The following is a 24,731-nucleotide window of genomic DNA, read 5'->3' as shown; positions in this document are numbered from 1 at the left end:
TTTCTATAGATACAGAATGACTGATTCTAAAATTTGTATGGAAAGGCAAAAGAATTAAAATAACCAAAAAGTGTTATATTGAAAAGTTGAACTCATACTACCCAATTTTAAGAATTATGAGAAAGTTACAGTACTTACGACTATAGAGATTAGTGGAACAGAAGAGAGCATGTAAAAACAGACCCACACAAATGTGACTAGTTGATTTTTGACAAAGATGTGAAAGCTATTCAATGGGAAAAGGATAGTCTTCAACAAATGTTGTTGAAACAGTTGAATGTCCATATGCAGAAATGAACTTTGACGGTAAGCTCAGATCTTGTACAAAAATTAACTCAAAATTATAATCTAAATGTAAAATGTGAAACCATAAAACTTAGAGGAAACATAAAGGAATCTTTATGTCCTGGAGTTAGGCAAAAAAATCTTAGATAAGAATTTAAAAACATTCCTAAAAGAAAAATTGATATATAGGACTTAATCAAAATTTTAAACTTTTGCTCTGAGAAAAACACTGCTAAGAGAATGGAAAAGCAACCTATAGCTTGGGAGAAAATATTTACAAATCACACCTGACAAAGAACTGGTATCCAGAATGTATAAAGAGCTCTCAAAAGAAATGAGCCTATACAACCCTAGTTTTAAATGGGCAAAAGGCTCACCAAAAAGAATACAGATGACAAAAAACAAGTTACATGAAGAGATGTTCAACATTATTTACTCATTAAGGAAATACAAATTAAAACCACAGTAGATTCAAATACCAATTAGAATGGCTGAACTTTAAAAAATACCGATAGTGGGACCTGGTGTCACATGCCTGGAATCCCTGCTACTTGGGTACCTGAGGTGGCAGGATTGCTTGAGGCCAAGAGTTTGAGTTCAGCCTGGGTAATATAGACCCTATCTCAAGAAAAACCAATAAAAAAATACTAACTCTAAAAAGTGCTAGTTACATATTTCAAAACATCATGTTGTACATAAGTATGTACACTTTTTGTTTGTTTTTTAAATAGAGATGGGATCTCTCTATGTTGCCCACGCTGGACTTGAACTCTTGGGCTCAAATGATCCTCCTACCTTGGCCTTTTGAAGTGCTGAGATCATAGGCGTGAGCCACCACACTCAGCCTATGTTTTAAAAAGCACTAGTGAGGATGTGGAGCAACTGGAACTCTCATACATTGCTGATGGGAATGCGAAATGATACAGCTACTCCAGAAAGTAGTTTGGCCATTTCTTATTAACATATTTTCCATAAGACCATGCAATCCTATTCTTGGGTATTTACCTTAGAGAAATGAGAAGTTCTATTCATATCAAAACCTGTACATGAATGTTTTAGCATCTCTATTTATAATAACCATAAATTGCAGACATCTCAAATGTCCTTCAGTGGATTAATGTATAAACTATAGTACATTCATGGAATGGAATACTGCTCAACAACAAGAAAAGTGAACTATTGACAGTCCACCAACATGGATGGACCTTAAAAGCATTATACAGCGTGAAAGGAGCCAAGCTCAAGGCTACATCCTTTTAAAAAAAGTCCTACATACTTACGGCTTTTTTGTTGTTGTTTTTTGAGACGGAGTCTCTCTCTGTTGCCCAGGCTGGAGTGCAGTGGTGCATTGTCGGCTCACTGCAGCCCTGATCTCCCAGACCCAAGTGATGCTCCTACCTCAGCCTCCTGAGTAGCTGGGACCACAGGCACACACCAACATGCCTGGCTAGGTGGTTTTTTTGCGGGGGAGAGACAGGGTCTCCCTGTGTTCCCCAGGTTGGTCTCAAACTCCTGAGCTCAAGTGATCCTCCCACCTTGGCCTACCAAAGTGTGGGAATACAGTTGTAAGCTACCACACCCGGCCGGCTTGCCTTTTTTTGTATGGTGGTCTTTTTAAAGAATCTGTCTCTCTCAGACAGGATTTGAGGTAGCTGCTTTATTCTATCATATAACTTCAAATGCTCCCAATTTTTTCTTGGCTCTTCTAATTTTTAAAAATGTTCATGTGTATTATAACTTCCTTGTAAATGTTCAGTCACTTTTATTTTTACTCTATATATTCTCTTGAGGTTTCTTTATGGAAGGACTCTTCTTTCTCTCTGTGACTGATGACACCTTATCTTACCTGGAACTTTGCCCTTTTTATTTGCTGCTTGTGAATGACATGGGTTTGTTGGCTTCAGTAGTTCCCTGGGTGCTTTAATTGAAGTTGCCAGCTGGGGTTTATGGTAGTAAGGGGTTGTCCTTTCATTCTCCTACAGAACTGGCCTCAGGCCTTTCCAGAATGGAACTAGCAGAACTCTGGGGTCAGCAAATCCCTTTTTTTCCCCCTACACTATATCCTCCCTCCCTCATCCCCCCCTTGCTTTAAAGCTTTTGCATCCAAAAAGAACAGAATCAATTGTTCTGGGGACCTGAAATTACGGGGACCTAGAATGACTCCTGTCCATTGCATCTTTCCTCAGGAGGCCCTATTGACATTGGTTAAATGGTCTGTAATCCAGGGGATCAGATTTTGCTCTATCAGCCATGTAACAAAAGCCATTGTATTGTTGAAAAGCGACTACCTTATAAGCAGAAAGAGACAGCTTCCAGTGGTTCACAACACTTGAACAATAATTGTTAGGTAATTTTTTGTTTTTTTTTGAGACGGAGTTTCGCTCTTGTTGCCCATGCTGGAGTGCAGTGGCGTGATCTCGGCTTACTGCAACCTCCATATCCCGGGTTCAAGCAATTCTGCTTCAGCCTCCCGAGTAGCTGGGATTATAGGCATGTGCCTCCACACCCAGATAATTTTGTATTTTCAGTAGAGATGGGGTTTCTCCATGTTGGTCAGGCTGGTCTTGAACTCCCGACCTCAGATGATCCACCCGCCTTGGCCTCTCAAAGTGCTGGGATTACAGGTGTGAGCCACCATGCCTGGCTTAATAATTGTTAGTTTTTAAGTACAGGAATTTGATACAATGTGAGAAAAAGTTATTTTGATGTTTGATATTCTGATTACACCTGTCATTACAAAAATAAAAAAAGGTTTTTCCCCTTTTTTAGGCTGTCATTATTTGTATCAAAAACAAAGAATTTGAAAAGGCTGCAAAAATTTTGAAAAAACATATGTCCAAGGACCCCACAACTCAGGTAAATTTGATACATTTTTGCTCCTGTGACTTACATCCATCTCATTGCTTTTTGTGGGGAAACAAGGAAAGGGTTCTTGGTCAGTAATATTACCTAAATATTCTCCTTTCAACATGTAACACCTGCAGCGAGTTATCTTTTATATCCAAGATAACTCACTGTAAGATTGACTTTTCAAAATTTAGTTTTCATTAGAGAAACTTACATACATTCTTCACTTGCCTTATTTCTGTCTGGTTTATAATAGAACATTGATTTAAATGATCAGTACCAGGTATGGAGCTGGCAAATGTTGTAATGCTTCTTTGTTTACATGAAATGTTGATCCTGCAGATGTGAGGAAGCTTCTTTGGTGAGGACATAGCACCTGTTTCCTGGTGTCAAAAGTTCTGTTGGTCCCCTGCTTTTATTTTTTCTTCTTCCTTTTTATTCATTAAAAAAAAATTTCTTTTTGAGGCAGAGTCTCGCTCTGTTGCTCAGGCTGGGGTGCAGTGGTGCAATTATAGTTCACTGCAGCCTCAACTTCCTGAGCTCAAGCAGTTCTTCCACCTCATCCTCCCCAGTAGCTGGGTTCACAGCTGTGTGCCACCACACGTGGCTAATTTTTAAAATCTTTTGTAGAGACAACGTCTGTTTGCGTTGCCCAGGCTGGTCTGGATCTCCTGAGCTCAAGTGATCCTGCCACCTCGGCCTCCCAAAATGCTGGGATTACATGAATCATCATGCCCAACCATTTCTTCTATATACTTTTTTTTTTTTTTTTTTGATGGAGTCTTGCTCTGTTGCCCAGGCTGGAGTACAGTGGCTCAATCTTGGCTCACTGCAACTTCCACCTCCCAGGTTCAAGCAGTTCTCTTGCCTCAGCCTCTGGAGTAGCTGGGGTTACAGGTGTGTGCCTTCATGCTGGGCTAATTATTTTGTGTTTTTAGTAGAGACGGGATTTTAGCATGTTGGCCAGGCTGGTCTCAAACTCCTGACCTCAAGTGATCCGCCTGTCTCGACCTCCCAAAGTACTGGGATTACAGGCGTAAGCCACTGCACCTGGCCTCTATATAAATTTAAATTTTATTATTTGAAAAGGTAATACATGTACATAATACAGAATTCAAAAGGTATAACAAAAGAGTTTGGTGGAAATTCTCCCATCTCTGACCCTTGGCCATCTTCTTCCCTTCAGAGGCAACCAGTTTCTTTTTTTTTTTTTTCTTTTATCCTTTCAAAGATCCTCTATGCATGGCAAACAAATTGTGTGTGTGTGTGTGTGTGTGTGTATACAGACATCCATGTATATCCATTTTCCCCATTCTCATACACACACGATAGCATATCCTACACACTAATGTGAACACTTTTCTAAATTGCTTTTTTCACTTAATATTATATCTTAGAATAATTCTGTGTTAGCACATAAGGAACTTCTTCATCTGTTTTTTATAGCTGCATAGTAACCCACTGTGGCTGAACCTGATTTATTGACCAATCCTTTGTGTTGGGCTTCCCTTCCTGTGTGTGTGCCAGTGATTTGCATTGACGGCATTGCAGAAGTTCTCATAGTGTCTGTCTCACCTCATCATCATTGAATTTTTACTGGAGTTCTACTTTCTCATGTTGCAAATATCGGTCCATTGTGTAGAAGCTGAGAAATGATCTCCTGAATATTATTCGAGAAAAGAACTTGGCCCATCCTGTCATCCAGAACTTTTCCTACGAGACCTTCCAGCAGAAGATGCTGCGCTTCCTGGAGAGCCACCTGGATGACGCCGAGCCCTACCTCCTCACGGTGCGCCTTGGCCCTTCTCCCATAACCATGGTGTGCCCTTGAGGATGTGCAGGGAATCAGAATATCTGAAGTGAAAAGAGTTGATGTGTGAAAAAGACATTGAATTGTGTGCACTAAGTTTCTTAATTAAATGCTTTAAAAATGCAAAAGCAGGCCTAGCGCAATGGCTCACGCCTGTAATCCCAGCACTTTGGGAGGCCCAGGTGGGTGGATCATCTGAGGTCAGGAGTTCGAGAACAGCCTGAACAACATGGTGAAACCCCATCTCTACTAAAAATATAAAAATTAGCTGGGCATGGTAGCAGGCACCTGTAATCCCAGCTACTTTGGAAGCTGAGGCAGGAGAATCGCTTGAACCCAAGAGATGGAGATTGCAGTGAGCCAGGATTGCGCCATTGCACTCCGGCCTGGGCAACAGAGTGAGATTCCGTCTCAAAAAATAAATAAATAAAAATACAAAAGCACAGATACTGGCAGAGGCAAATGGAACACACCTGGTCTCCCTCATCTGTCGTTTTTATCTCCTTTATACATGATTAATCTGCCATGGCTGAAGTAGAGCATTCGCTTACAATCGATGGTGGTTCCCAAAGGCAATGACTTGTGAACTAAGTTTGGAGGAAGAGTGGTTTGGTAGATATGGTACGATGGAGTTGCTAACAGGAAGAAGGTATGGTGTAGAGAAAGGTGTCACTGAAAGTATAAGGTCAAAAGAAGCCAAATGAAAACATTCTTTAATTGGATCAAAGAGATAAAAGAATGGAAGCGCCGGGCGCGGTGGCTCAAGCCTGTAATCCCAGCACTTTGGGAGGCCGAGACGGGCGGATCACGAGGTCAGGAGATCGAGACCATCCTGGCTAACGCGGTGAAACCCCGTCTCTACTAAAAAATACAAAAAACTAGCCGGGCGAGGTGGCGGCGCCTGTAGTCCCAGCTACTCGGGAGGCTGAGGCAGGAGAATGGCGTAAACCCGGGAGGCGGAGCTTGCAGTGAGCTGAGATCCGGCCACTGCACTCCAGCCTGGGCGACAGAGCGAGACTCCGTCTCAAAAAAAAAAAAAAAAAAGAATGGAAGCAGTGAGGCTCAGGACAGCATAGGGAAGAACTAGACCCAGGCTGTCACAGATGGGAGGCTGTGATGAAGGAACACTGAGTGAGAGTGGTTTTGTTTTGTTTTTGAAACCAGGACTTTGGCTGAGTGCAGTGGTTCACACCTGTAATCCCAGCACTTTGGGAGGCCAGGGCGGGCAGGTTGCTTGAGCTCAGGAGTTCAAGACCAACCTGGGCAACGTGGTGAAACCCCGTCTCTACAAAAAATAGAAAAATTAGCCAGGTGTGGTGGCGGGCACTTGTAATCCCAGCTACTTGGGAGGCTGAAGTGGGAAGATCACTTGAGGCTGCCGGTGAGGTGTGGTCGTGCCACTGCACTTCAGCCTGGGCAAAAGAAACCAGGACTTTGAGAATGTGGAAAATATTCTGTTTCATAACAGATCTGCCAGGCCTATATTAGGATAGTGTTCATGATCTTAGCAGTCGTTTGGCAAATCTCAGATTATTTATAAGCAGGTAGTTTGGGGTATTCAGGGAGCAGGTGTCAAGATAGTTGAGCCTGGCCTAGGGTCCTTTCCTTTCCATTCCAGGTAACTGGAAAATATCCTGCTGCTGTCTGTGTGTGGACAGAACTCTTGGCTTTTAGGACACGACACATTACAGATAAACATAACTGAAACTGAATGACACTGGACTGATTGGAAATGTCTAAAACTTAAGCCAGAGGGAGACAGATGAACAGATGGAGTTAGAGCAAGATTAGCCTACTCAGGGCTCTTTGTGTTATATAGATAAGGATTCTCAAACAGTTGTTAATAAAACAACACATCTGTAGAAACAGTTATAAAAAATTCTATACACAAACTGGGATATATTAGTGTAAGCATTTATTGCCAGGCATGGTGGCTCATGCCTGTAATCCCAGCACTTTGGGAGGCCGAGGCAGGCAGATCACTTGAGGTCAGGAGTTTGAGGCCAGCCTGGCCAACATGATGAAACCCTGTCTCTACCAAAATACAAAAATTAACCGGACATGGTGGTGGTCATCTATAATCCCAGCTACTTGGGAGGCTGAGATGGGAGAATCGCTTGAACCCAGGAGGTGGAGGTTGCAGTGAACCGAGATCGCACCACTGTACTGCAGCCTGGGCGACAGAGCAAGACTCCCTCTCAAAAAAATTTTATTAGTTATTTAAGTTTGAATTTAAAAAGCTTGATTTATAAGTCTTATAAGTTCTCTCCCATTTTATGTCCTTCGTTTTATACCTAGATTGGATTTGTAAGTGAACTTGTTTGCATATTGAGTATATTCTTGGTGAAAGAAGCAGAGAATTAATGCAATTCTGTGGCCTCTTCTTCCTGATGACATCCTTCCTTTCCCAGATGGCCAAAAAGGCTTTGAAATCTGAGTCCGCTGCCTCAAGTCCAGGGAAGGAAGATAAACAGCCAGCACCAGGGCCTGTGGAAAAGCCACCCAGAGAACCCACAAGGTAAGAAGATGCTCTCTTGTGATCCTGGGTAAAACACTGGGGTGGTTGTTGGAAGCAGTCTCCTCCTTAGAGCAGGATCAGTTCCTCTCGGCGATCTGACCTGCTGACGTGTTACGAGGTTACTCGTACAGGGCACTGTGGGAGACAGCACACCCTGGGAAGATGAGGAGACAGGACGCCTGGGGTCCCTGACAACTTCCTGATTGGCCGTTCCTCAAAGGCTCTTTCACCATTTCTCTCCTTGCCTCGCCCATATTGACTCAGTACTTCCTTGTGGACACCTAATCTCTTCATACATTCAGGAAGCACTGTTCAGATCTGTGAGTCGAATCCCAAAACCAGTTCCTAAAGCAGGGATTACAAGCTTAGATGCCCTTTCAGGGCCTGGTAGGAAACCTAAAGGAACAAAGTGCACCTAGGCTGAGAGCGTGGGGCCAGGAACCAGGGCATTTGCTTTTTCGATTCTTGTGGTTGTTGCTCTGTGGGAGTATCCAAGAATGCTCAGGCTTCAGGTGCTCAGATTTTTATATGAGATGTCCAGGGTTTTCTGTGGGATTTCCCAATTTTTGGATGTTGACAGTTGATCCACTTAAAAAAAATTTTTTTCATGTGGGTTAGACAACAAGACAGACTGCCAGCTGGATTTGGCCTGCAGGCTGCCAGTTTGCCCCTCCTGACAGTTTTTCCCTAAAGCATACTAACTGTTCCAAATGATAGATGAACTTTGTTTTTAAAAGGCAGTTTCTCATTGTTCCAAGACTGTGTGGCATGTCTTTTACTCTGAGAATTCTCAAGATCCTGTTCATAAATGTGTTGTAGGCCAGGTGTGGTGGATCAGGCCTGTAATCCCAGCACTTTGGGAGGCCGAGGTGGGCAGATCGCTTGAGCCCAGGAGTTCTAGGATACAGCGAGCTGTGTTCGTGCCACTGTATCCTATCTCTCTGTCCTGTCTACTGTCTAGGACAGACCCAGACTCTATCTCTAAAAATAAAATGAGAAGTAAAATAAAGGTTCTCTAACTTGGAGTTTTAAATTCGTAATACAACTTACATATTACATTTAAAGCCTCCTCAACTGGAGGAGTCCTCTATCTAATTTGAAGCTTCAAACTTCAAAAAAGTTGTGGCTGTTTGGATGAGCATCGACAGTGGTGAAAAAGATCTTTGTGCCTATGCTTTATTTGCAGGCAGCTACGGAATCCTCCAACCACCATTGGAATGATGACTCTGAAAGCAGCTTTCAAGACTCTGTCTGGTGCACAGGATTCTGAGGCAGCCTTTGCAAAACTGGACCAGAAGGATCTGGTTCTTCCTACTCAAGCTTCCCCAGCATCACCAGCCCTCAAAAACAAGAGACCCAGAAAAGATGATAATGAAAGTTCAGCCCCAGCTGAGGGTGAGGGTGGCTCGGAACTGCAGCCCAAGAACAAGCGCATGACAATAAGCAGATTGGTCTTGGAGGAGGACAGCCAGAGTACTGAGCCCAGCGCAGGCCTCAACTCCTCCCAGGAGGCCGCTCCAGCGCCACCATCCAAGCCCACCGTTCTCAACCAACCCCTCCCTGGAGAGAAGAATCCCAAGTATGAAGACCTTCTTTGTAGAAATTTTGGGGCTGGTTGGTGGTCCTGGTTGGGCCTGGTATTACTTCCGTGAATGAAGTAACTTTCAGCTAAGTTACCACCAAGGCTTGCTCAGACTGCTAGAATGTGACGCAGGAGCGGGCAGTGACAACGTAGCCATCCCTGCCGGTTCTGAAGCCCCACATGTGGGCTTCCAAGCCTTGCACTAGGGCATGAGTGGGGATGGAAAAGTTTCAGAGCCTCCTACTCATCGCCGCTTTCATTTTTAGCAAACATCTGAGCGTCTTGACTTCTAAACATTAGTCTTGTGTGTTAAAAGAAATTTGTTTGCATTGGGCCACGTTATACTTTGACCCTTAAAAAGAGACTGATGAATATGTATAATTTTGCACCCTTCTGAGCATTTTGAGACTTGGCAAGTTCAGTAAATACTTACTAATCTCCCATATCCTGCTAGGTACTGTGGTGCAGTGGCTAGAATACTTTAATTTTGCTCCCCATGGTGATTCTCATCCTGGCTTTGAGTTTTGCTTCCCTTTGTGTCCTGTGGCAGATCCTGCCTCCAGGCAGACTGGCCTGCTTGCTCTCTGGAACACGTTATTTGTTTCTACCCCTGTACTTTTGCTTCCTCTCATTCCCCACAGTGAACCGTCATCCCTCCATCATTGCTTGTCCAAATGCCATTTGTCCTTTAAGGGGAAGAGAAGCCATTGTTGATGAAGTGCTTTCTGGGGGCAGAGCACTTTCATGTGTCATCTTACTGAGTCGCTACAGTCCTCACTCTGTGATGTGATATATTAACCCCGTTACACAGAGGAGAAGGGCTCAGAAAAGTTCTTAGCTCACCTGAGGTCACACAGCTAAAAGTGGCAAAGATGGGCTTTGGGAGTTTTAATCCCAAAGACAGAAAAGCCCATGGCCTGTATACCAACAAGTTGCCTCTCTTAAAATTCTTTCCTCAGGCTGGGTGTGGTGGCTCACGGCTGTAATCCCAGCACTTTGGGAGGCTGAGGCAGGCGGATCACCTGAGGTCAGGAGTTCGAGAACAGCCTGGCCAATGTGGTGAAACTCCATCTCTACTAAAAATACAAAAATTAGCCAGGTGTGGTGGTGGGTGCCTGTAGTCCCAGCTACTTGGGAGGCTGAGGCAGGAGGATTACTGGAACCCGGGAGGCGGAGGCTGCACAGTCAGCCCAGATTGCACCACTGCACTCCAGGCTGGGCAACAGAGTGTGACTCCATCTCAAAAAAAAAAAAAGAAAACAACAAAAACAACTTCTCCGTCCTCCATAGACTCCTCCCTGGTCAGCGCTTCCCAGCTGTAAGTGATACACCTCATGGATCTCCCAAGGCCACCTCTGCCACTGCTCTATGTTGTAGTATTTGGGGACCTGTGCTCCGGCATGCATTGTACTCGGTGCCCCAAAAGGCTGTGGCATCTGATAAGTGATTTATCCTCAGGTACAGATTTGCACTATGTCACCACTACTAGTATTTGGAAGTGAGTCACCGGCTGGCAAATGGGCATAGCTGCTGGGCAGCGGATGCAGCTCCACGCACGTTATTCTCATTTGATACAGGATGTCATTGGCTCCTCACAGCAATCCTGTGCAGTATAGGTATTGCTCCCGGGAACAGATGAGGAAACGGGAGAGTGCGGGATTACAGTAATTTTGTAAATGGGAGGATTCGTGACGGTTTGAGACATACATCCTCTCTCATATGTCAAGGATATGAAGTCTAATGAGTCCCCTAAAGCAGCAGGGGTTGGCAAGCTGTGGCCCGGGGGCAAATCTGCCTGCTGCCTGTTTTTGTAAATAAAGTTTTATTGGAACACGGTCACACCCATCATCAATGTATTATCTAGGACTGCTTTCTGTTCAGTGGTAGTTTGTTGTGTAATCACAGCAGAGACAGTAAGGCTTGCAAAGTGAAAATACTATCTGGCCCTTTACAGAAAAAAAGAGTCAGTGTCCCTGCTCTAAAGAAGTATGTGTGAGGTGCCCTGCCTGCTTATGGAAAGAAAAGCTGAGCCTACTCAGCAAGGTTTTAGGTGGCTCAGATCTTTTAGAGGAACAAACATTGAGCTGGCCTGGGAAGAATGAGCAGAAGGTCATCGAGCGTGTTGGGGGCTGGAGGACTCTAGGCAGTGGGAACTCTTTACATACAGGCATGAGAAAGCCTGGCGTGCCCCTCAGAGTGTCATGGAGCCTATGGTAGAGAATACGGTGCACAGGAAAGAGTGAAGGGAGGAGAGTCTGCATGCTGAATGGGCCAGGCCTGGGATTTCTTTTGTCTGGTGTGTCAGACAGGCTCTCAAGCTGGGCTTCATGACACAATGACCTGTGGAATGCTAAAAAGAGGACATATTTCAAGGTTCCTGGCTACTGAATTAGAAGAGACAGGAGAATACTCTTTAATCTGCTTTTTAAACTATGCCCCAGATAATTCTAATACAACAAATTGGAAGGCCTGATGAGACCTCACTCAGGGAAAGGAGGGAAGGAAGGAGGCTGGAGACTGGAGACTGCTGCCAGGGAGCAGGGAGGGGCAGTGGAATCTGGAGGGAAGGCAAGGTTGGCGGTGTCACCTGGAGGACAGGGCCACCATGCCCCTATCTTGTATCTCCCACAGCACCTTGCACATAGCACGTGCTTACTAGGTACTTATTCACCAAATAAAATAAGGATTCTTTGTTCTTGCATTTTAAGGAGTGAACCCAAAACATCTGTAAAAAGCCAGCAGAGGGTAATATTTTTAGGCTTTTTGGGCCACATGAGTTGTCTGTCTGCTCCATATTATTTTCTTGTTTTTTCTTTTTCTTTTTTTCTTGAGACAGGGTCTTGCTCTGTCACCCAGGCTGGAGTGCAGTGGCACAATCTCGGCTCACTGCAACCTCTGCCTCCCAGGTTCAAGCGATTCTCCTGCCTCAGCCACCATCCCCACCCCTATCCCAGTAACTGGGACCACAGGTGCGTGCCACTGCACCCAGCTAATTTTTGTATATTTTGTACAGATGGGGTTTGACCATGTTAACTAGGCTGATCTCGAACTCCTGGACTTAAGTGATCCACCTGCCTGGGCCTCTCAAACTGCTGGGATTACAGACGTGAGCCACTGCCCCGACTGTCTTTTTTTTTGTTTTTTGTTAACCACCCTTAAAAAATGGGCTAGCCATTCTTAGCCCGAGCTTCATGGTACACAAGCCAGCAGCCACAGACTGTAGCTTGCCAACCCACGCTAGACCATTGCTCTTCACGTTCAAACTGCCAGTCAGGAGCACAAGGACGAGGAAGTGGCCTGACTTGGCCAGGACCACTCAGCCCATGACAGTTAGGAGGAGCAGCAGCCAGATCTCAGGCCCGTCCACATGGGAAGTCAGGAGAGGCAGTGAACACATCACCTGAAAGCCAGAGGTCTTGCAAAATCACCACCAAAGCATATATTTGTACAGGTAATAGTTATGAGAGTTCAACAGAGGACAGGGAGAAGGTGACCTGTGAAGACTGCAGGGAGGGAGGACAGCCACTCAGGAAACATGACGGACCAGCCGGGGACTGAGGTTCCAACTGGTTTTATTCCAGCACTGGGATAAGCAGATAGAAAACAAACTGTAACCCCATCTGATTTTTATTTATAAATAGTCATTAACACAAGAATATCCTGAGAAGGAAAAACCTCCTATAAAATGTTTTCACTTTGTCTCAAGCAAATTATTCTCAAGTAACATTTGGGGATAAGATTCAATGTAAAACTGAGAAAGGTCTACCATTTGTCTCAGCCACTTAGCAATTTCATAGAAAACTTATGGAACTCAAGTAATTTTTTCAAGCCTATGTACTTACTTATCAATTTGCTTTTATTATTCATTTGCAGAATACCCAAACGGCATTAAAAATAAGTTTTTGCTTCATGGCGGGCGAAGGATACAGAAATTTGTCTCTACTCTTGGTTAACTTTTGCGGGTCATTTGATTTATATAAATTCCTCGAGACTCTGAATTCAGACACTTTCCATGTTTGTAAAAGATGTTATAATTCTGAGGTCAGATTTGTGCTTTGCTCTGTTCCCAGGGCAGTTATTAATCAGGTAAATGCAAAGTTGAATAGAAGAAATGGACTATAATTTCCATTGAATAATTTGGGTTTGGGGTTATTTTCAGCTTTTGTACTTTTTTTTAGCCACACCCAAGCACTTAAATGTTTCATGTTCACAGGGAGCATTCTTGTTTGCTTTTTACTCTAATCTTTGATGGTATAATTCCCTTGTGGCTCTCTGACAATCCCAATATTAGTTCAGCTAGTATGTCTCCAGCTCATACTGGGATCTGTGTTACTGTGCTGAGTGTGCTATGTGTTTGGATGGACAAAGGAAGATGTGGCCCCCACCTTCAAGGTGGTCCTGGTTAGGGGCCCACTGCAAAGTGACAGTTGGTATGGTAGAAACAGCACTGCAGGCCAGAGGGGAAAGGCTTTCTGTGTGTGTTGGGGTTGGTAGAGAAGGCTTCATTGAGAACCATGGCCTTGAAAGATGGGTGGGATGTCACTTAGCAGGGAATGGACTCCCACGCACAGGGACTATGGAGAGGCAGGAAAATACAGAGCTTATGGGAGGAAGAAAGAGCAGAACAATGTGGTTGTGCTGTTTGCCCAGGTGTGGGCATCGTGGGGTGGTTGGTTAGAAACTGATGGGCCAGACTGGATGGTCTGGACTCCCCCATACAGGCATATAGACGCCATTATTCAGGCAGAGAGAAGCCATTAGGGAATAGAGGAGGCATGTAGTAATTTTAGGATGATTGTCCTAAAATCATCTTTGGCTTTGGAAGGGGAAGAGGCTAGCGGCAGAGACTCCAGTTAAGAGGCTAGTGGAATACTGATGAAAGGCACTGTGAGCCTGAACAAGGGGGAGTGGAAACGGAAAAATCAGTCCAGATATAGGAAGAAGGCATGTCCAAGGAAGAGAGGGAGGTTTGCAGGTTCCCAATCAGAAAATACTGAGACCTTTAATAGAATCAAAACCAAACAAGCCAAAAACCAGGAAAATGAACAGATTTGTAGAGGGGTAGTGATGTACTTGATGAATCGGTGCTGAATTTGAGGGGTGTCCGACAGCCTGGGGGGTGTTCCGCAGAGATGCCTGGCCAGCCAGGAGAAAGGACAGTGGCTTTGGGAGGTGCATGCAGGCGAACCTCAATTGTGGTCACAATGGGACAGGAAGGAATACAGGGCCAAGAGTGAGCCAAGGCCAGAATCTGGGACAGTCCAGGATGAATTTGTTTCACACCTTGTGCTCTCCTTGATCTCCCCTCAGAGTACCCAAAGGCAAGTGGAACAACTCTAATGGGGTTGAAGAAAAAGAGACTTGGGTGGAAGAGGATGAACTGTTTCAAGTTCAGGGTAAGCAGGAGATTCTCCTTGGCCTCTTTTTGATGCTTGCTGAAGTACAGATGCATGTTACTGTCATGTTAATATTCTAGAAGCTGCTTGTCTCCAAAGTAGAAAAAGTTCAGTAAGTTCCCAATCTCATTTTAATTCATGAAGAATCCATTTTATTTTATTTTTTCCGTTTTCAGACAGGGTCTTGCTCTGTCATCCAGGCTGGAGTGCAGTGGTGTGAACATGGCTCACTGAGCTTCAACCTCCTGGGCTCAAGTGATCCTCCTGCTTCAGCCTCCCAAGTAGCTGGGACTACAGGTGTGCACCACCACACCTGGCTGTTTTTTTCACTTTTTGTAGAGATGGGGTCTCACTTTGTTGCTCAGGCTGGTCTCAAACTCTTGGGCTCAAGCGATCCTCCCATCTCAGCCTCCCAGACTGCTGGGTTTACAGATGTGAGTCACTGTGCCCTGGTCAAGGAGTCAGTCTCATGTCCTCTCCTATTAAATAATGGAGACTGTCAGAGTAACACCTTATGTTTAAAGAAAGTTCTTGGTTTTGTTTTAATAATGCCTATGATATTTAATTATAGTTGATGTTCTTCCTAAAATACTTCAATTAGATGTGGTAGTAGGGGGTCATTCCTTGCATTTCTTGTTTAAGAAAAAAAAAAAAATCTTAGCAGTTTATATAAATCCTTTTTTTGGTTTTTTTTTTTTTTTTTTTTTTGAGACAGGGTCTCACTCTGTCATCCAAGCTGGAATGCAGTGGTGTGATCTTGGCTCACTGTAGCCTTGACATCCTGGGCTAAAGCAATTCTCCCACCATAGCTTCCGGAGTAGCAGGGACTACAGGCCCTTGCCATCACGCCCAGCTAATGTTTTTTTGTATTTTTAGTAGAGACAGGGTTTCACCATGTTGACCAGTATGATCTTGAACTCCTGGGCTCAAGCAATCTGTCCACCTCAGCCTCCCAAAGTGCTGGGACTATACTTGTGAGCCACCATGCCTTGCCAAATTTTTTTTTTTTCTTTTTTTTTTTTGTTTTGAGATGGAGTCTCACTGTGTTGCCCAGGCTGGAGTGCAGGTTGCTCATTGCAACCTCCGCTTTCCAGATTCAAGCGATTCTCCTGCCTCAGCCTCCTGAGTAGCTGGGATTGCAGGTGTGTCACACCACACCCGGCTAATTTTTGTATTTTTAGTAATCGGGTTTTTACCATGTTGGGCAGGATGCTCTCAAACTCCTGACCTTGAGTGATCTGCTTGCCTCAGCCTCCCAAAGTGCTGGGACTATAGGCATAAACCACTGTGCCCAGCCCAATTTTTTTTTTCTATGATAAGAAACTTTTCTGGCTAGGCATGGTGGCTCACACATATAATCCCCAGCACTTGGAGAGACTGAGGTGGGAGGATTGCCTGAACCTAAGAATTAGAGACCAGTCTGGGCAATATAATGAGAACCCCTAGCAACAAAAATAAAAACAAAAATTAGCCAAGCATGGTGTCACACACCTGTAGTTCCAGCTGCTTGAGAGACTGAGCCCCAGAGGTTGAGGCTGCAGTGGGCAGTGATCATACCATTGCACTCCAGAATGGGAACCGAGTGAGACCTTGTCCCAAAAAAGAAAGAGAGAAAGAGAGAGAGAGAGAAACTTCCATAATTAATAACTTCATAGCCTTTGTGTTAGAATCTCTTCCCACCACATTTTGTATTCTAATGGAAATATATAAGTGCTAAACCTTAATTTAGGGGGTTATGAAGACTTTTGTAACATAGCAACAATAATCCTTTGCCAGTCCCAGAGGTTTTGTCCTTGAAAATTACCTTCACTGGCAAAAATGTAGTTGGTAAGATAAGATCATGTGGAAAGTGGGGGAAGGAACAGAAAAACAAGAAAAAATGACATTAGATATTTAAAAACAACAGGATATAAAAGTTCTAGAAGCCAGGCACAGTGACTCACACCTGTAATCCCAGCACTTTGGGAGGCTGAGGCGGGCAAATTACCTGAGGTCAGGAGTTCGAGACCAGCCTGACCTACATGGAGAAACCTCGTCTCTACTAAAAATGCAAAATTAGCTGGGCACGGTGGTGCACACCTGTAATCCCAACTACTTGGGAGGCTGAGGCAGGAGAATCACTTGAACCTGGGAGGTGGACGTGGCAGTGAGCCGAGATCCCACCATTGCACTCCAGCCTGATAAACAAGAGCGAGACTCTGTCTCAAAAAAAAAAAAAAAAAAAAAAAAAATTCTAGAAAACAGCAATTTCTAATGCAGTCCAGATTCGTTAGCTTTAGAAACCTGCTTTCACTGTAATATGAAGTAGTTCATAATTTAAAAGTAATCTGTTCCTGGCCAGTTGCAGTGGCTCACGCCTGTAATTCTAGCACTTTGAGAGGCTAAGGAGGGTGGATCACCTGAAGTTAGGAGTTCGAGATCAGCCTGACCAACATGGTGAAACCCCATCTCTACTAAAAAAAATACAAAAATCAGCTGGGTGTGGTAGTGCATACCTGTAATCCCAGCTACTCAGGAGGCTGAGGCAGGAGAGTCGCTTGAACCTGGGAGGTGGAGATTGCAGTGAGCCGAGATTGTGCCATTGCACTCCAGCCTGAGCGACAAAAGCGAAATTCTGTCTCAAAATAAATAAATAAGTAAATAAATAAAAATAAAAAAATAAAAATAATCTGTTCACGTCAGTGTCCCTTTTCCAGAGCATCTTCCATTGTTTAGGAGATACTGCTTAGGACATTGGCATCTGCTGAGGCAGACATTCTAGCAGGTTTCGTGTTTATGTAATGTTGCCTTTTCTTTTTTTTTTTTTTCTGTTTTTGAGACGGAGTCTTGCTCTGTCGCCCAGACTGGAGTGCAGTGACGTGGTCTTAGCTCACTGCAACCTCCGCCTGCTAGGTTCAGGTGATTCTCCTGTCTTAGCCTCCCCAGTAGCTGGGATTACAGGCACATACCACCATGCCCAGCTGAGTTTTGTATTTTTAGTAGAGACAGAGTTTCACCATGTTGCCTAGGATGGTCCCTATCTCCTGACCTCATGATCCACCTGCCTCAGCCTCCCAGTGTGCTGGGATTACAGGTGTGAGCCACTGCGCCCGTCCCTTACAACTTTTTAACTTATTCCCATTGGCTTGAAATGGCATGTCTTTTATACTTGTATACCATCTCCCATAGCCCTCTGGTCTTTTATTTATTTATATATTTTATTTTTATTTTTATTTTTTGAGACAGAGTCTCCCTCTGTCACCCAGGCTGGAGTACAGTGGTGCAATCTCGGCTCACTGCAGCCTCACCTCCTGGGTTCCAGTGATTCTCTTGTCTCAGCCTCCCAGGTAGCTGGGACTATAGGTGCGATCTCGGCTCACTGCAACCTCTGCCTCCCAGGTTCAAGCGATTCTTCTGCCTCAGCCTCCCCAGTGGCTGGGCTTATAGGCATGTGCCACCACGCCCAGCTAATTTTTATATTTTTAGTTGAGACGGGTTTCACCAAGTTGGCCAGGCTGGTCTTGAACTCCTGACCTCAAGTGATCCACCCGCCTCAGCCTCCCAAAGTGCTGGGATTACAAGCGTGAACCACTTCCCAGACCCAAATTGTACTTCTATAAAATGAACAAGAACTTGAAAATTCTAGGCTGGGCGTAGTGGCTCATGCCTGTAATCCCAGCACTTTGGGAGGCTGAGGCGGGTGGATTCCTTGAACTCAGGGGTTGGAGACCAGCCTGGGCAAGATGGCAAAACCATGTCTCTATAAAAAATACAAACAAAAAAAAGTTAGGCCAGGAGCAGTGGCTCACGCCTGTGATCCCGGCACTTTTGGAGGCTGAGGCAGGCAGATCACAAAGTCAGGAGTTTGAGACCAGCATGGCCAATATGGTGAAACCCTGTCTCTACTAAAAATCCAAAAATTAGCCAGGCCTGGTGGCGAGCACCTGTAGTCCGAGCTACTCAGGAGGCTGAGGCAGGAGAATTTCTTGAACTTGGGAGGCGGAGGTTGCAGCGAGCTGAGATTGCACCATTGCTCTCCAGCCTGGGCAAAAAAAAAAAAAAAAAAAATTGGGAATGATAGTAAGAGGAAGATTAAAAAATGAAAAAAAAAAAATTAGTACAAAACAGCAAAACCATATAATTTCTTTTTTTTTTTTTTTTGAGACAGAGTCTCACTCTGTCACCCAGGCTGAAGTGCAATGGCACAATCTTGCCTCACCATAACCTCTGCCTCCTGGGTTCAAGCGATTCTCCTGCCTCAGCCTCCCAAGTAGCTGGGACTATAGGCATGTGCCACCACGCCCAGCTAATTTTTGTATTTTTAGTAGAGAAGGGGTTTCACCATGTTGGCCAGACTGGTCTCAAACTCCTGACCTCAAATGATCCACCCGCCTTGGCCTCCCAAAGTGCTGGAATTACATGCATGAGCCACCGCACCCGGCCAAAACCATGTGATTTCAGAGCAATGGTTAGCAGGGGGTTATAATGCAGAAATTATACATATAAACACACCTATAGTCATGTGCCACATAACGAAGTTTTGGTTAACGATGAACTGCATAGATGGTGACAGTGGTCCCATTAGGTTGTATATAATAGAGCTCAAAAATTCGTATCACCTAGTGACATTGTAGATGTCATAGGCATTGTAACATTGTAGTGCAATGCATTACCTTGTCTATGTTTAGATATGTTAGATATGTTAGATACACAATATTTACCATTGTGTCACAGTTGCATGTCACATGCTGTATAGGTTTGTAGGGTAGGAACAATAGGCTACACCATATATCCTAGGCATATTCCTTTTTTGCAGAGGTTGGCTAAGGTAATAGTAATCGGTAAGATTAAGGGGATTAGGACTGTTATAGCAGTGGAAGAATACATGTTTGTTACTTTTATTTGGAGTTGCACCAATGTTTTTGGTTCCTAAGACCAGTGGATGACTCCAATCCTTTAAAAGTTGAGAAAGCCATGTTGTTAGACAAGGGGGCATGAGTTAGGGTAGGTAAGAAGTTGCAGGCTAGAGCCTAGGCTCTACCATCTAGGTTTGTGTAAGTCACACAAGGATGAAATCACCTAATGATTCATTTCTCAGAACATATCCCCATTGTTAAGCAACATATGACTGTATATATACATACACACACTAATACCTATATGTGTATGTAGACATACATATACATAAGGGTTTGAAATATGATGTTCTCTCAGTAATTTTAGAAAACGATGTTGGGGCCAGGCGTGGTGGCTCACATCTGTAATCTCAGCACTTTGGGAGGCCGAGGCGGGCGGATCACGAGGTCAGGAGATCGACACCATCCTGGCTAACACGGTGAAACCCCATCTCTACTAAAAATACAAAAAATTAGCCAGACGTGGTAGCGGGTGCCTGTAGTCCCAGCTACTTGGGAGGCTGAGTCAGGAGAATGGAATGAACCTGGAGGGCGGAGCTTGCAGTGAGCCAAGATCGTGCCACTGCACTACAGCTTGGGAGACAGAGCGAGACTCCGTCTCAAAACAAACAAACAAACAAAAAAAGAAAACAATGTTGATTTTACTGAAGAGCTTGAAACCCATCACTAGCCAGCATTTATGGATGCCTGTTTGTAAAGCACTTGCATTGTACAGGTTCTCATGGGCTGAAGTGACTGGTGTTTGCAAACAAAGGAGAAAAGTAAATTATCCTTTAGTGATATCCTTTCTCTTCTCAATGCTTGTGAAATTTGAAAGTTTTCCCTTTGGGGACATTCTGTGTCTTTTTCTTGTGGTTTGTGCAGAGAAAGGTGAACTCTGAAATGAGTCTACTTTTAATGTTTTCCAGCAGCACCAGATGAAGACAGTACAACCAATATAACAAAAAAGCAGGTAATTTAAAATTCTCTTTTCTGATACTGGTTATGTGGGTAGAGCAGAGGTAAAATAAGCCCCATGTCTCATAGGAATAGACTGCTTATGTACCCAGTAAAAACCTTTTTTTGAGATTTTTCAGATAATCCAAACTAAGTTAAAGTAATAGTCATCTTCTGGAAGAAAAGCCTAGGAGGACAGAGGACACATTTTCCGGATCATGAATGATGTAGATATGTTTGCAGTTTGGAATGCAGAAATGATTGTTACTTGAGGATCAAATGGCAGGACATCGAGAATTCCTCAATGTCCAGATCCACAGTGCTCGTATCCTGTCCATTCCATGTTTTAAAAACATAAGCTGTGCTTTCAGGTTCAGATGATTCTCCTGGGATTCTTGAGTTTACCTTATCACTACACTGGAGAAAATGTAAGTAAGTGGAGAGGAAAGGTGGTGATAAATCTTTTGATTTTCTTTTGCAGAAGTGGACTGTAGAAGAAAGCGAGTGGGTCAAGGCTGGAGTGCAGAAATATGGGGAAGGAAACTGGGCTGCCATTTCTAAAAATTACCCATTTGTTAACCGAACAGCTGTGATGATTAAGGATCGCTGGCGGACCATGAAAAGACTTGGCATGAACTGAAACAGGCTTTCATTTCCACAGAATTCACAGGAGCATGGTTCCTAATAATAGCCCCTGATAGTCTGCTGTTTCTTTCAGAAGCTGGGCTGGGATGAGAATTTTGGGCAACCTCCTTCGATGTGGGGGAGGTCCCAGTTCCACTTCATCACTGTTGGAGATCATGGAGCTAAGAAGCAGAGCCAAGTCCACCCATGTCCTTGGCAGAGATGACAGGCACAGAGCTTGTGCAGTGCCAGAATATCATTAGTGTTTCCCTTCTTTAGTGGTTTGCTTAAATTTAAATCCCTGGTAATCTGTAGAACCTTCTCCTAGGAAATGGTGAAGTCTATTAGGAGCCACTTGTGACTCCATGACCTGTTAAAACCAGCAATGTGAGTATTATTTGGAGTAAATTTTTTCCACGTCAAGTTCTGGCCTTCTGATGGCAAATGCAAAGGAACTTAGTCTGTTATGAACCCAGGTTGATGAGAGACCAGTCCTTGTGGAATAAGATTCCCTTTAAAAACTCTTTAGCCAGTTGTGACATCAACCCTAGACCTGTCTGCCTTGGCATTTGCTCTCAACGTCTGCTGGGCTATGTAGGCAGGTTTATCCTCCACTTCTTATGTGGTTGAACCAGTGTGTTTTTTGGTAAAATGGTGATTGTAGATAAGCTTAGTTCCCCCACCCCCTGCCCCCTGTCCCCTGCCTCTTTTCCCAATTCCCTTCCTTATGCTGGACTTTTAAAGCTTAAAAAAAAATCCTGATTGAATATAAATGCCTAATTTCATTCTTTGTGAAATGGTTGCTTCCTTCTGATTCCCTAATTGTGCTGTGTTCGTGTCTTGCACTGGAATTCAACATTCCCTTCTCCTTTTGTACTGTGTTGTGCTTGCTGTCTCTCCTGGACACCCTTAAAGACTGTCTTTTTAGCAAAAAATTTCAGTAAAGTGTTTTCTGTAATCTTTTTTTAAAAGATGAGAACTAATTATTGTCCATACTTGTAGCATTCTTCATTAAAGTCTTGCTTCTCTCAACTGTAAGTAGCTGTTTAATTGCAGCACAGCATGTATTCACAGAGGGAGGTAGCAAAATGTTGAACAAACTTTGCTGAACTATTTTGATCAAGAAGCTGATGTCAGACTGTGTTGAATGTTTTAATCCTTGGAAGCTATATCAAACAGATGATGTGGAAGTTTCCTCTTAACCTGTCAGTTTCCTCATATATCATTTCTGGGGACAAAAGAATTCCCCCTTTCTCACTTCTGAGTGAGTGAAAGGCAAAGTTTAAAAAGAAATGCTAAAGTTTTAAAATTCATCCATTAGGCCAGGCATGGTGGCTAATGCCTGTAATCCCAGCACTCTGGGAGGTGGAGGCAGGAGGATCACTTGAGGTCAGAAGTTCGAGACCAGCCTGGCCAACACAGTGAAACCCTATCTGTACTAAAAATACAAAAATTAGCTGGGTGTGGTGGTGGGCTCCTGTAATCCCAGCTATTCAGGAGGCTGAGGCAGGAGAATCGCTTGAATTCAGGAGATGGAGTTTGCAATGAGCCAAGATCTTGCCACTGCACTCCAGCCTGGGCAACAAAGTGAGACTGTATCTCAAAACAAAACAAAACTGGCTGGGAGCCGTGGCTCACCCCTGTAATCCCAGCATTTGGGGAGGCCAAGAAGGGTAGGATCACCTACGTTCAGGAATTCAAGACCAGCCTGGCCAACATGGTGAAACCCTATCTCTGCTAAAAATACAAAAACTTAGCCAGCCATGGTGGCGGGTGCCTGTAATCCCAGCCTCTCGGGAGGCTGAGGCAGGAGAATTGCTTAAACCTGGGAGGCGGAGGTTGTGATGAGTCGAGATGATGCCATTGCACTCCAGCCTGAGCAAAAAGAGTGAAACTCCTCAAAAAAAAAAAAAAATTTAAAATTTAAAAGTGTAAAAAATACAAAATTAGCCGGGCATGGTGGCAGGCACCTGTAGTCCCAGCTACCTGGGAGGCTGAGGCAGGAAAATCGCTTGAACTCGGGAGGTGGAGGTTGCTGTGAGCCAAAATTGCACCACTGCACTCCAGCCTGGGCGATAGAGTGAGACTCCATCTCAAAAAAAATTAAAAAAAAAATTCATCCATTAGTTATAAGTGGGAATCTTCATACAGCTTCATTACCTATTAACTGCATTTTGGGGTTTAGTACCTATTGTTCTTCTATCAACCAACCCCAACTGAAACCACAGGGAGAAGTTGAGAACTTGAGTTCCTTTTGGGCCAGCTGCCTTCTGCCTGCCGCTGGTTTGGTCTCCCTCTGAACCGGATTAGAATCCAGAAGCTTTTCTCCCCTTAACTCTCATGTGATTCAATGGCGCTCTCCAGGTAGAAGAGTGAAACTGATGCATTTAGGGAAACAAAAGATCCTAATCAGTGTTTCTTTATTTCATTTTATTTTTTATTTTTTTTGAAATGGAGTCTCACTCTGTCACCCAGGCTGGACTGCAGTGGTGCGATCTCGGCTCACTGCAAGCTCTGCCTCCCAGGTTCACACCATTCTCCTGGCTCAGCCTCCCAAGTAGCTGGGACTACAGGCGCCCACCACCAAGCCTGGCTAATTTTTTCTATTTTTAATGGAGACGGGGTTTCACCGTGTTAGCCAGGATGGTCTCGATCTCCTGACCTCGTGATCTGCCTGCCTCGGCCTCCCAGAGTGCTGGGATTACAGGCGAGAGCCACTGTGCCCGGTATCAGTGTTTCTTAAACTTGCAAATGCCTATGTTCGTTAATATTTTTTCACATAATTCAGTGTTGTTTTTATTATAGTTACTGAAATGTGTACAAAGATAAAACTATGCTTACAGCTTCTGTAGAACTATGAAACTTACTATGAACTGACGATTGTTTCGCCGAAACCAAGTCACTGCTTATGACATGACCTGTGCTAGGACTGTGATGGTGGTGCGACTTGGGTGGGGGTGCCTGTGCCACGTGTGCTGATAGAAGTTCCCAGACTCTTCTACCTGTCACTTGGGCGAGACTGCCACAGAGCCACTGTGCTCCCAGAGTGCTGGGATGTCATCTGGCCTTTGCTAGAACTGAACCACACATATAGAGTCTGTTTTCTGCTTAATTAGCTTGTGACACTTTGAGTCAATGCAAATAATTGCTGGAAGGTGTTGAGGCTGTTTTGTTTTTTGTTTTTCAAGATTATGACCAAGGCTAGGCGCAGTGGCTCACACCTGTAATCCTAGCACTTCGGGAGGCCAAGGCATGGGGATCACTTGAGCCCAGGAGTTTGAGACCAACCTAGGCAACATGGCAAAACCTCGTCTCTACAAACAATACAAAAATCAGCCAGGTGTGGTGGTGCACTCCTGTGGGTCCAGCTACTCAGGAGGCTGAGGTGGGAGGATCGTTTGAGCTCAGGAGGGTGAGGCTGCAGTGTCTGTGCCACTACACTCCAGCCTGGAAGACAGAGTGATGCCATCTCAAGGAAGCAAAAAATATAGATCATGACTAAAAACAGTTTAGGCAGTGTCAGAACTCAGAGACTGACAGCTTGAGAATGAGAAACACTGTCCTGCTTGGTGGTTAAGAGCATGAGCCCCCACCGGGGACCCAGCTCTGCCACGTGTGCTTGTGGGACGGTGAGCCATCACTGGAATCTCTGAATGTCTGTGTCCTCATCTCTAATGCCAGAGCTCACAATACCTCCCTTGCAGGACTATTGTGAGAATAAAATAAGATGCAGGTAAATCTTAGCTCAGCGCCTGCCATAAAGGAGGTGGGTGTTGAAATCATGAATAAAAGAATAAAGATTAAGGATGTGAATAATACAATTGTCTTTAAGTGGGTT

At 44.3% G+C, this 24,731-nt stretch overlaps 1 protein-coding gene across 2 annotated transcripts in view; it reads left to right on the top strand.

Annotated features, from left to right (window-relative positions):
- TERF2 (telomeric repeat binding factor 2) overlaps nucleotides 1-21,925 on the top strand; it is a 32,360-nt gene extending 10,435 nt beyond the window's left edge. The window contains exons 4-10 of one of the 2 annotated variants that reach the window (XM_073015526.1): nucleotides 3,055-3,141; nucleotides 4,775-4,921; nucleotides 7,354-7,460; nucleotides 8,647-9,039; nucleotides 14,353-14,438; nucleotides 20,245-20,285; nucleotides 20,751-21,925. In XM_073015526.1, coding sequence (XP_072871627.1) covers nucleotides 3,055-3,141; nucleotides 4,775-4,921; nucleotides 7,354-7,460; nucleotides 8,647-9,039; nucleotides 14,353-14,438; nucleotides 20,245-20,285; nucleotides 20,751-20,909 — 1,020 coding nt within the window. In that variant the 3' untranslated portion in view covers nucleotides 20,910-21,925. Of the gene's footprint in view, nucleotides 1-3,054; nucleotides 3,142-4,774; nucleotides 4,922-7,353; nucleotides 7,461-8,646; nucleotides 9,040-14,352; nucleotides 14,439-20,241; nucleotides 20,286-20,750 lie in introns of both variants that reach the window. The other variant, XM_007993810.3, reaches the window with a different exon arrangement.
- Nucleotides 21,926-24,731: the final 2,806 nt, after the last annotated feature.

Source organism: Chlorocebus sabaeus, chromosome 5 (genome assembly GCF_047675955.1).
Source record: "Chlorocebus sabaeus isolate Y175 chromosome 5, mChlSab1.0.hap1, whole genome shotgun sequence".
NCBI classification, from domain to species: Eukaryota; Metazoa; Chordata; class Mammalia; order Primates; family Cercopithecidae; genus Chlorocebus; species Chlorocebus sabaeus.
Note: the sequence above shows the minus strand (reverse complement) of the source record. Positions and strands in the feature narration are given on the sequence as shown.